This window comes from Varanus komodoensis, unplaced genomic scaffold (genome assembly GCF_004798865.1).
Source record: "Varanus komodoensis strain SLA01 unplaced genomic scaffold, ASM479886v1 scaffold29_1, whole genome shotgun sequence".
NCBI classification, from domain to species: Eukaryota; Metazoa; Chordata; class Lepidosauria; order Squamata; family Varanidae; genus Varanus; species Varanus komodoensis.
Window position 1 is genome coordinate 4,350,275 of NW_025335759.1, and position 13,234 is coordinate 4,363,508.

Here is a 13,234-nt window from a genome sequence, read left to right on the forward strand (position 1 = left end):
CAAGGTTGCTTTCCCAAGTGATGGTTGAACATCTCACAGCACTTCTAGATGTGTGTGAACATATCATGTGCTGGAATTCGTTTTGCATTCAGCTGAAGGACAGAACAGAATCCTTATTTAATGCTTAATGGGCCATTTTCTGTTCCTCTGTCACTGGATGAGTTCTTCAGGCAATGCCACCATGTGGACAGCCAATGTGATGTGGCTTCACAATCAGCTGATATGTGCAAATATCGGCTATGGGGATGAAGGTTAGCCAAAGGATATAGAAGGACAGGGAGAGAACTTTTCCGTAAGAATTGCGCTAGGACAGAGTTTCAGACTAGGCTGCAGAGCAGGTCTAACAGAGGGATTTTGCAAATGGTTAATTGAAAAGATTACTAGCAGCCATGTTGACAGAGCTCATGACTGCCAGTTTTGGAATACAAATTTATTCAGCTTATAATGCTAAGAGGTGCTACAATCTGAGCATCATCTTTATTGCAAGAGATTTGCAAAGCAATCTTGTCTTGTTTTCTGGAACAGCTTTATTGAATGATATAAAGGGCAAGTTAAAAAAGAATGTATTAGGTTAGTCATCACCTTTTTAAGCACCACTCAGATGTTAAGTCACCAAGAACTGAACATCATGTAAAATTCCATCTTTAGTGGATGAGGACCAAGAGATTTGGCTTGAAATAGCCATGAATAGGACCTCAGCAACAGTCCCAACTCAGAGGGATAATCTGAGCACTATTTGATTCTTTCTGAAAGACAGTCTTTATTGACTGGATACCAAAAAGGAAAGTTCCCTTGGTTTTGATTGAGGTTTGATGATGCTATTTGGATTTCGTATTAAGCAGATATTGTCTGCCCTTGCTTTTTGTTTCATGGGCTTTGGCAACTGAAATGTGTGGATGTTTCTGCTTACTCTCTTTCTAGAAGCTCAGTGTTTTAACAGATATACAATTTCATTTGTTAAATTTGAAACAAATCAATGGTGTGTGTGTGTGCACATTTTCCTAATCATTCTTCTGCAGCTTAGGGTGTGCAATGAGTTCACTTTAACTCTACATATTTCCTGGGTCTAGACACTAATAACCACTCAAAAATGTTAAACACCCCAAGGGGCATCTTAAAGGCTCCAAGACCCCTATTCTGCTTTGCTTTTGTGGGAGGTGGGGGATCAGTACAATTTTTGAGCTCACTTGACCAGGCTTTAAAGAAGTGGATCCCAATCTGATGTGCCCCAAATGTGTTGGTCTGTTGCTCCCCATTATCCCTCCCAATAGCCATGTTTTCTGGTAATTATGGGAATGGTAGTCCAACAGCCTCTGGTAAACTCAGGCTGAGGGACAGTGATTGAAGGAAGCCTTCCAGTAATCCTTGGGGTCTCACTTCATGGTCGAAGTTCATTGTATCAGGTTTTCGCCCATTGCTCAATGCAACTGGGAAAATTTGGCAATATGAATATTCATAAATATCCTGGGATGTCATTCCTTCAGTGCCTTTTATGCAGCATGTAACTCTACCTCTTCAAGGAAAGCTCAATGCATGCATGTGGACAGGTGCTTAGTAGCTAGGGATGGGGAAAGGTTTCCGCAACTGGGACTTTTCTACTGATCTCACACACACCCATCTCCAATCCACCCACACAGACAGAAGACAGGCTGAAAGCCTTCTGTATCTAAAGGTGTATCACTTCAGTTGCAATTTATCATCCTGGGCTGTCCTTGGTTCCCTTTCTTGGGTCAGATGTCTTATCTCTCAGAGATAATGGAGAGAATATAAGGCTGCACGATTTATGAGGATGGAGGCCGTCGATGGCCTTAAGCTCCTTTGCTAGAAATTAGTCTCTGTTGTTTACTTCAGACAATTCTGTCATTTTTGTTCCCCTTGCCCATGTCCTCAATTCCTGTGAGTGCCAAAGGTATATGCTAGTAGGAACAGTGTATGAAGAGGTTCAGAGGTGGGAACAGAGTCGTAAAATGCAAGGGGACCAGCCATGGCTCTATGATGGTATTTACTATACTTAGCCCACTTAGGTTTTGCACTCAGTAGGACTAAGCATTTTGTAAACCACAGACCTGACTGCTATAACACCCTCTAAGTAAGTCTACTCTTAAGGAGGACTCAGAAGTTTCAGCCAGCACACAGAATGTGGTTGACCATCTCCTTATTGATCAGGAGAGATGTGAAAACATCCACAGGAACAGAATTTTAGAACTGGAAGTGGCTTGAGAGTGCAATCTCGTCCAGCTGAAAAGACAGTGGTGAAAATTCGCTCTTGTTTGTATCTGTTGCATCAACTTGCTGCTGTGCTGCTGTATTTTCGGAATGCTGGAGGAACGCAGTCTCTGTGAATTCTGATGCGAACCGACATAACAAGGACCACTTGTACCACTAATGCGCAGGCCAGAACTTTCGTTATCTTCTGGCTTTCACCCTTCCCAAATGTTCAGATGCAGCTCTCAGCTAAAAATCCTTATCAAATTTGTCCAGAAATGAATACTTTTAAGGGAAATACATTTTGAAATGCTGCATAAATGTGAATACTGTGCATAATTAACTGTCCCCCAGACACAAATTTTCCAGTTAATATGACGCTTTTGAATTGTGGTGTTGGAGAAGACTCCTGACAGACCCTTGGACTGCAAAGAAATCAAATCAGTCAATCCTAAAGGAAACCAACCCTGACTGTTCTTTAGAAGGACAGATACTGAAGATGAAGCTCAAATAATCTTATTTCACCCAATGAGCAGGAAGGACACATTGGAGAAGACCCTGATGATGGGAGAAGGAGAAGGAAACAGCAGAAGTTGGTGGCTGGATGGGGTCACTGGGGCAGTGGGTGTGGGGTTGGGTGGACTCTGGAGGATTGTGTGGAGGACAGGAGAGCCTGGAGGAATGTTGTCCACCAGATCATGAAGGATTGGACACAAGTTTGCAACTAAACAACAACAACTTGAGATGGGACAGAACAGCTTTGTAGAGGAACACATGCAAAATGAGCATGGTCCAGAAATAGACTGAACTGCCCATCTTTAACTGGTTTTGATCTCTAAACTCCTTCAGGGCCAGGGACCTGCCTCTCTTTACTGGCTATGGACCTATTTCCAAGCTCAGGTTAAGGTGTTGATGTCTAGTGCAAGTGCCTTAAATGGCTTGGGAGCAGGATATCTCAATTCTCCAGTATGAACCTTCCCATCGCTTAAGATTCTCTGGCATTTCCCTCCTCTGTTTGAGACCTTGAACAGCTACCAGTCAAAGCAAAGAGCATTTGGTTAATATCTGGACAAAGATTCTGAGCTGGTATTTTAAGGCAGCACCCTGTGGTCTTAACACAGAAGACTACCAAGGACGACCAGAGTGGAATAAGTTATTCCATATAGCAGGGATGCTGAATATCAGCCCCATGAGCCAAATAAAGCTTACCTGGGGTCTCGGTCTGGCTTTCCAGGGCTTCTTACATGGCCCCACCACCTTTCCTCTTGCCACCAATCATTGGGTGGTTTCCCAGCTTTTGCACAATTTTTCCCATTCCAAAACTGTACAGTGCTTCTTCCAAGGTAGAGTTCCTGGCAGCAAGAAGTTTCGTCTGAAATATACTGGTATGTTGGGCCTTCCCCCGCCCTTTGCCTTTGGCACTACCTGCCACTGGAGTGAGAACCTTAAGCACTTCTCTGAAACTGAGTTTTGCCCTTCTGCTCAAAGAGATTCAACATCGCTGCCATACCAGGAAGGAACAAACGGCTAGCTGGGGAGAAGAATTGCCTGATGGGATGCAGGGGGACAAACGCCTGTGTAAAGGCCAAATTCTGATGACCATAACATTCCTTCCAGGCAGACTCTACTTTTAGAAAATGCAATGCCCCAGGAAATCAGATACATTGTCATTCCTAGATGTATGACCTTGATGTTTGGCTACCTTGATGCATGTATTGTTGGAACAAGCTGAGATTATCAAGCGGCCCACGTAGCTCTGTGCATGACCGCCAAGTTCCCATCATTATTCATCACCAGTCTCCCCAATCTTTACATCATTTGCAAAACTTTTATTCACAGAAAAGTGCTCCAGATGGTCATCAAAAAGGATATGGTCACATCAGCTATGCATGTAAGACCAGTTCCTTCTATCTAAGATGCTTTCCACAAGGGCTCAATGAATTTACCTATTTCCATTTTTCCAAGCACAAATTCATTTCATCCTGTTTCCACTTTAGTTTGTAAATATTTTCTTCGTCAAGTCTGCATAAAATTATGTGTGCATTTTCCAGGACAGGCTCTGTCCTGGGGCTGATCCTGTTTAATCTTTTCATAAATGACATGGAAGAAGGGGTGAACAGTCTGCTGATCAAATTCGCAGACGACACTAAAACTGGAGCAGTGGCCACAACTGAGGAGCAGGTACTCCAGATCCAAAAGGATCTGGACAGACTATGCAAGTGGGCAGGAGACAACAGGATGGTGTTCAATGTGGATAAGTGCAAGGTCTTGCACTTGGGGCATAGGAATAGCTGTCATAAGTACAGGTTAGGTGACAAGTGGCTGGAGAGCAGCACTTGTGAAAGGGACCTCGGGGTGCTGGTTGACTGCAGGCTAAACATGAGTCAGCCATGTGATGCGGTGGTCAAGAGGGCGAACGCCACCCTTGGTTGCATAGCCAGAAGTGTGGCTTCTAGATCGAGAGAGGTATTACTACCACTCTATATGACTCTGGTGCTCCCACAACTGGAGTATTGTGCTCAGTTTTGGGCCCCTCATTACAGAAAGGATATAGCCAGGTTAGTGCAGCGTAGGGCCACAAGGTTGGTGGCCGGTTTGCAGGGGATGCCGTATGAGGCAAGACTGAAGGAACTGGGTCTCTTCAGCCTGGAGAAGAGGAGACTCAGAGGGGATCTGTTGGTGACATACAGGTATGTGAGGGGGTACCATGTGGAGGTGGGTCATGACTCTTTTTCCCCTGCAGAGGAAGGCAGGACGCGCTCCAACGGAGCAAAGCTCAGGGAGCCAAGGTTCCATTTAGATGCCAGGAAGCACTTCCTGATAGTCAGGACCCCGAGGGTGTGGAATGGGCTTCCACGAGAGGTCGTTGAGGCCTCATCGGTGAGGGTGTTCAAAGATGGGATGAACATGCTCGTGATGAGCATGTCATGAGCGGAGCTGGCTGGTGCCAGAGGTCAGACTAGATGGCCCGGGAGGTCCCTTCTGACTCGCTCTGTTTCTATGTTTCTATTTTTCTATATGCATAACTTTTATATGCATTTCCCCCATATGCACATTTTACAAGCAATTTTCCATAAGTTATGCCTATATGTGTGGTATTTCCCTTAATGAATCCATTATCTGATTAATGCATTTTCTGATTAGGGAATCGAATTGCAAAAATCAGAAAAATGAAAAAAAATATTGAAGGATGACTGTGTTCCAGTTCATGTATGAGGCTTGGGATGTGTGAATTAGATCAATTAATATTAATACACGAACCACATGAATTTGTCTCCTATTACATTGCACTAACAAGTTTTAAAAAAACCCACTGAAGAACATGGTTCTCATTCAAGTAGATCTTTCTGTATGGTTCAACTGTTCCATTGCACAGGGATAAAAGTAATATACTATATCTTGTTTAGGATAATCACAAAGTCTTGTTTACTCATTTATTTTCAAGGCAATACGAAGTTTATACTATTTTTAAGCCAACTCCACTGTAAAGTTTTCAGGGTAGTTTACAGTAAGTAAAACAAACATTGAGTAATGATAAATCAAATAACATAATGGATCATTAAAACACACATATAGAAGTAACCAAAAATATTTCCAAGCTAAAACAGAATTATGCTTGACTCTTCAGCCTTACTTTGTAAAACAATATGTTCCTTCTTATTCTTCCCATGGTTTTCAAGCTAGACATGCCTACCTATTTAGGCAGCTACTGAATAAATGGACATCGGCTAATGAAAGTCTGTGGCACAGATGCATTTCATTCTTTGTGAATCAGAGATGCAAAGCCTTTGCCCCAGGGGCCAAATCTGGCCCTCTGGGCTCCCCATTTAGTTCCATAGAATTCAACTGAAGGTCCCATTGACTTTCCCTGACCTGTTCCTCAGCTTTTGTGTGATCTCCCTGCCCTACCATTCTAAAAAGTTGAAATGCCTCTCCTAAGGCTGTTACTGACAGTACGAGCTTTAAGCTAAAAAAAAAATGGCAATTTTGGCTCTGTGCCTTTTGCCCTAAGCTCCATCCACGACTGGAATGCAACCTTCAGGAGGTTCTCGAAACTGAGATTCAGCCCTTGGGCTGAAAGAGGTTCTGCACCTCTGCTGCAAGGTGACCAAAAGTTCTTTGTCAGGCAAACTCACCATGAGGAAGATCAGAGGTCAGGTGGGGCATGCGATAGCTCTGGACCAGTTCCCATTCAAAATCATCCTCCACACCTTGACTGTACTCACACTGATTGAAGTCCCCATCTTCTTCAAAGGTACAGCCAGCTGTGAAAGACAGCAAATGAAGCGTCGTTAGGAGAGACAGCATCTCTGCCCAAGAAGACACATGCAAAGCAAATCATACGAGGTTGCAGAAGGGGGACACAGGGCGTGTAAGTGTCACAGTTCACAGGCATTCACTCTTGCAACCTCCACATCACAAGGCCTCTGCTCGCTGCCAGAAATCTCCAGCAAATGGCTGGCCAGTCTCTGCTCAAAGGCCACCATTCAGAGAGAGCCCACCATCTGCGTAACTGGTTTCCTTTCTTAAGTGCTCTGGAACGGTTAGGAAGTCACTCGTTAAGGCATCTAAGCTAAGAATGAGCTCTTTGACATGGGAAAAGGTTGTTTCAGAAGGTGGTGGACTCTTGTTTGGGAGCTGTTTAAAAAAAAGGGGTCAGCACAAGAACAAGACGCAGCATGCAAAACCCGTCCCCTGACACCCATGCCTTTAGGATGGCCAACTCTCAAGAGAAAACTGACACACGTGTGCCAACATGATTGGGAAACCTGTATGCACATGGTGGGCATGTCGTGAGCGGAGCCAGCTGGTGCTGGGGGTCAGACTAGATGGCCCGGGAGACCCCTTCTGACTCATTCTGTTTCTATGTTTCTATGATCAGGGTCTTCAGACATGTGGGAACCTGTGTCTGCAAAGATTTGCCTTCGTGGCTTTGTCTTTCTGGACCTTCATACACAATGTGGATGTCAATATGGGAGAAGCAACGCTGAGTGCAGAGTTAGTGGGTGTAGTGCCACTGCCCAGACATATGTTGACTGTTGTTCTACCTGTGAGAAATTTGGTCTAAAAGGGGGCTTGGGTGAGGGGAACAGCCCTGAAGGTGAAGATCACAAACTGTGCCTGAAGGTCAGAAACTATACTTATGATGAACAGTGGTCAATGCCACCTTTTCGGCACTTCCATTTCAGAGCCAGGAGTGATTTAAAAGAAATAATTTACCCTGTTTTGGACAAAATGCAACATTAATAAATGGCAGATGGATGAATACAAAATTGTATTGTGTAAAGAGGACGATGAAGGGAAAAGATACCAGCCTAAGCAAGAAGAAGCACAGCGTTGCCACCAGGGAGGACAAAATGGTTCCAGTCCACTCACTGGTTTCTTCGCGGACATTCAGTCAGCACTGGAAGTAATGAAGAGTCTTTTCTATAGTTCTAGTGTTCAGCGAGTGACTGATCTATTCAGTGTTAGTAATGAGAACTCTTCAAGTACAGAAGGGTCCACCTTGAGCAATACTCTGACAAAATAGCTCTAGAAAAAAAATGTTAGGAATGAATCCAACCCTGCTGTATGGAGCCAAGTTCTAAAAGGGACATTGGATATGTTTTGTGATTAATTAAAAAAAATGGTTCCCATCAGTTTCTTTGTTATTAATCCTGAAAGGAAAGAGTACAGAATGGACAACCTTTCATTTATTTCATTCTGTGCCTTAAAAAAGCCATCTTAAAAACAATGGGAACAGAAATGGCTTGAAATCAAAATAATACAGGCAACATTCATGAAAAAATACTGCTCCAACCAATGAAAATTTAAATCCAACAATGAGTAGGGTAGACTTTCCCAACCATGGTCTCTGCAGATATTATGGCCTACAGCTCACATCAGACCCAGACAGCATGGCCAGTAGTCAAGGATGATAGGAACTGCAGTCCAAGACCTCTAAAGGGACCCAGACTGGGGCTGATGGAATAGATGATTGTGGAGAATTTCTTTCCCTGCACACCTTTAAATCCTGGTATTTTCCCAACCCAAATGCATCTCTCTGTGGACTGACTATTGAAAGGATTTGAGAATAAGGCATGAAGTGTGAAATTGTACATGAATGCATGATTTTCCATAGTGCAGATGGGAGAGCCAGAGTAGGGGAGTAAAAAGATACAACCATGGGAGGCCTAGAGAATTCTCAGCAATATCAGGCATATTCTGCCATGTTGGAACCGACAGTAACAGCAATTGGTAAGATTGTTCCATAGGAGAAAACCATGGGGCCAGGGTGCAAAGATCACCACCACTGGGCCTCGCACTTGCCGTTGGTTATAGGTAAGCTTCTCTGTTTGAAAGCTTGCGCACATCTGTTGTGGTCGGGATAGGACTGTATCCCAAGGGCCATGTTTTCTCAAGAACTACCAGTGCCAAAGTTTCATGTATAAAGCTGGGACGAAGCACTCTAACACTCAGGGGTATCGATCCCAGAGGCAGCTGGAACCAGTGCTTCAGGGTAGAATTTACGGACCCAAAATGTAGGTGAATAAATATTTCACACACACACAGCCCCAGGTCTAGCTCTAAATACAGTTCAAGGCATCAAGGCACATAAGGAGATGAACAGAGGGATCTCAGATGCTAAAGGATCTGAATCAAACCTCCAATTGTGTTTTGTTTGCGAAACAGAGAAGGCCTTCCTGCAGTCTGGTTTAAGGAACTTGAGAGCAGCAAACTAGGCTGAAAGTTACAGAAATGTTTTCTGTGGCAGCTGGTGAAAATAAACACTGGCAGGTGCATTTATGACAGCACTCTAATGCTTACAAAAGATAGGCAGGCAATAGCTATTAGTATGCCATTAGCACAGCCACGTTCAGAAATAAAGTTTGCGAAAATCAGGGGACAGTGCTGTTATGCTTCTTGATGCATGTTCCCAACCGTCCCTCCCTCCCCTGCAAAAGATCCTGGCTCATGCCCTTAAAATGTAATAAATACTATTTGTTAAAAACAGTTTTATCTGGCAATTTTTGAAGAAATGCAGACGTTAGCAAATCAATATCAAAATCTGCTGCTGGACATTTTTCTGAATTTCTTCTCAAATATGACTTTTAACAAGAAAAAGGCACTGGGAGGCCAGGTGGTTAGCAGTGCTACCCATCAAGTGCTGTGCTGTTTACTAGCTATTTTGTCTATTGAATGAGAATTTGCACAAGAAAATGGCTTTTTAGAGATAATTCATGAGTTTGCAATGAAAATGGCTAGAAAAACAAGGCTTTGAAGTGAATTGGTCTCCTTATAAAATGTTTGCAGCTGCATTGGCCCATTAGATTTTTTTAATTGGCAGGATAATTAATGCTTTTATCAGGACCAACCAAAAGGCTACACACTACCTCACAAGCTCTCTAGGACTGTTGTTCAGGCACAATGCTGAGTGAAATAAAAATACCAAACAGGAGATGGGGTGGGAAAACTCAGGTGTGGAGCCATGGTGTAGTTTCAGAAATGTAGCAAATATACTTTCAGAATTAAAATAGAGACCTTTCGAGCACAACTCATGAATCTCTGGATGGGACAGAGGGGGGCAGATGCACGCCCGCAGGGACACGATGCAGGTTTCTATTGGGTGCTGAACATTGACGGCCAGGCCAACAGTGTGAGGAAGGGTGAAGGTCACCGCAGCATGCAACTCTGCTGTGCAGGCCTGAGCACACCAGAAGAGCAGCCAGCTCCCATCCAGTCCAGCATTCTGTCCACACAGAGGTCAGACAGCTGCCTAGAGGAAGCCCAAAGGAAGGTATGACCTCAATAGCACCATCCCACTCATGTTTCCAGCAACTGGTGCACAGAAGCACATACTGGAGGTAGCATAAAATTATCAGGATACACAACTGTAAACGGACTAATATCTTTTCAAAGTGATCCAAACTGATGGCCTTCACTACATGCTGTCATAGTTAATTCCATGGTTTAACGATATGCTGCATGAAGTACTTCCTTTTCTTGGTCCTGAATCTCTCCCACCATTCAGCTTCACAGAACGATCCTGGATACTAGAAATGCAGAAAATAACTTTGTACATGCCTCCTCTTCACTTGCTTTTTCCCCAGAGCTGAATAGTCCAAGTGATCATAGCCTTTCCTCTTAGATGGTTTGCCTTCCAGAGATCCCTAGCCAGCGTCTGTGGGGCCATGAGATCATGAGCCAGATCTGAGTGCAGAAACAGTGCTCCGGCCTTGGAGCTAACTACCTGTGCTCTGATTCCCCTGCCCACCCTTCAGAGTCAGTAAGAAAATAATGCCCCAGCTGACTCTCCAAGGTCAGAACATTGACTTCTGAGAGGGGATAAAGGGAGCATTTGGAGGAGTGGGAAGGGAGGAGATGGACCTCTGGGATACAAGGCATCCTGATGGTGCCCCTGCCTCCCCCTCCAAGGTGTCTCCAACAGCTGGTTGAAATCAGCCATCTCACTGAAACACAGAGCAGGAGATGTGGGGAGGAGACAATCTCATCCACCATTGCCCCCACTCTCCCCTGGATGCTCCAAAGCCTCCACTGTTCAGGAACTTCTGAGCACTGAGACCACAATCAATAGGTCCTCAACCTTCATCATGTTTGTCATCCTTCTCTATCCTATACATGTTCACTTAGAAGTAATACCCATTAAGTCCCATGGAGTTTATTCCCAGGTAAATGTGCATAAGATTGAAGACTTAGAATTACAAGGGCATCCTGAACTGAGCATTCACTGGTAAGGTGCTGGCTACAGCAGCCCCACTTCATCTCCCAGTACAAAAAGATGCAGGATTATCCCTCTCCCCATAGGCTCCACCAGTTTCAGCTAGCAGCCCTAATCACCAGCTACACTGATTAAAATCCTAGCAGCGAGCTTTTTGACATGCACATTGATACTAGAATGTTTGAGGCTCCCTCCTCTCCTTTCCTCAAATGCCAGAGCTCCCTGCTATGAAACTCCTAAAACCCCAGGAGCTCCATCAGCTGAGGCTTTGTCAAAATATTAGAAATCAAAACAACAGTAAGCACTGCAGCAAGAAGAATTATTAAAGGGGAAGTGAGCAACAGCAGAATCGTGATGACAGGAATATAAACTATCCATTAACAGTAACATTTCTTCTCCTGGCACATATTTAATATACTGTCTGCATCAACTACATCTGGACTTCAGTCCTAAACATACGTACTAATGGTACACTCCATTGAATGTCATGGGACTTACTTCCGAGCAAACATGTTCCTTACATTCCTCTGGAAGAAACATCTTTTGCTGCTCACTAGTGTAACTGCTCAGTGGAGTTGCCTCCCCGTGGTGTAATGTGATAACTGAACATAATGCAAAGAGGCATCAGCTACTTCCATCCATGGGTGTCCTTCTCAAAGCAGCACCTTCTCCCCCTGCCCTGCTAAGCTCCCTTTTACCTGGAACACCTTTACTATGGTTTGATGAGAACCAAGAGCCAGGACCAAGTCTTGCAAGAAAGAGACTCCATGGGTGGGTGTTCCCAGGGATGGGAACTGGGCAAATTGCCTGTTCTAGACAGGGTTGTGCTTCCTCAGACAAAACAAGGACATCATTTGGGGATGCTCCTGGATTAATTATTTTCAGTAGAGGCCCAGGTGGACTCAATGGCAAGAAGTTCCCATTACCCAGTGAGCTGGCATCGCAACGCTGCCATTTCCTGGACTACTGTAGCCTGACTACTGTAATCCATGCATGGGTAATCTATTGTTTATTGATTGAATCCGATTACAATAATAAGATTTGTGTGGGACTGACCCTAGTGCCCATTGCAGACAGCATGTTGGAGCCGGGATGTAGAGTTAAGCCCCGGCCATGTAAATATTATGCCGGTGTTTTAAGGCAACTGCACAAACTCCCTATTAGCTACTAAGTACATAAAAGCTCTTGTTGTAGATACAAAGCCCAGAACAGCTTGGAATCAGGTTACCTAGCAGATCACCTTTCCTAATAGAAGCCTGTGCCATTATCAAGATCATCAAAGGAAGTCTTGCTGATAGTGTCATGACCTGCAGACTGTCAAGACTACAGACTACAAGATGGAGAGTACTTGGCTCAACAATATTGCAAGTGAGAAGGATCTTGGTATTATTGCAGATCGCAAGGTCAGAATGAGCCAACAATGTGACGTGACTGCAAAAAGGGCAAACGCTATCTTAGGCTGCGTTAACAGAAGTATCACTTCCAAAGCCCACGAAGTGCTCGTTCTCCTTTACTCAGCACTTGTTAGCCCTCATCTGGAGCAGTATGTTCAGTTCTGAGCATCACAGCTTAATAAAGATTCAGACAAGCTGGAAAGGGTTCAGAGGAGGGCCTCAAGGATGATCCAGGGAGAAGAAACAAAGACCTGTGAAGAGAGATTGAAAGAACTGGGCCTGTTTGGCCTCTAGAAGAGAAGACTGAGGGGTGATAGGATAGCACCCTACACACATTTGAAAGACTGTTACAAACAGAAAGGACAGAAGGAGCTTTGAAGATGCCCCATCATGGGGCCTGGAGAGAGACTGAACTATGCACATGGTTCACCCATGGACAGTCCTCCATTCGATGCACTGTATTTCTGCAAGCTTGCATTTACCTATAATATACGCCCGCCTGCCCCTTGAGATCTGCGGGAGAGGCCCTTCTCCGGGAACCTTCCGTGAAAGAAATTAGGAGGGTGGGTACTCGGAGGAGGGCTTTCTCTGCGGTGGCGCCCAATCTATGGAATGTGCTCCCCAGAGAGGTCTGCCTGGCGCCGTCGCTATTTGTTTTTCGGCGCCAGGCAAAGACCTTTTTATTTAAGCGTCATTTTAATTGTTAAAAGTATTTGCTTATTTTATCTGGCCAGGGCGACTTATTTTATATTGTTACTTATTTTATATTGTTATTTTTTGTATTTTAACTTTATGTTGTGAGCCGCCCCGAGGCTTTGGCGAATGGGGCGGCATAGAAATGTTTTAATTAATTAATAAATAAATAAATATGAGTACAGACCAATTGTATGATAAGCAATATCCTCTTTTGCAGATG

At 44.2% G+C, this 13,234-nt stretch overlaps 1 protein-coding gene across 3 annotated transcripts in view; it reads right to left on the bottom strand.

The window, feature by feature from the left end:
• PTPRU (protein tyrosine phosphatase receptor type U) overlaps positions 1 to 13,234 on the bottom strand; it is a 349,047-nt gene that overhangs the window by 208,105 nt on the left and 127,708 nt on the right. For all 3 annotated transcript variants that reach the window (XM_044434925.1, XM_044434924.1, XM_044434927.1), the window contains exon 2: positions 6,342 to 6,470. In XM_044434925.1, the coding sequence (XP_044290860.1) occupies positions 6,342 to 6,470 (129 nt within the window). The remainder of the gene's footprint in view (positions 1 to 6,341; positions 6,471 to 13,234) is intronic.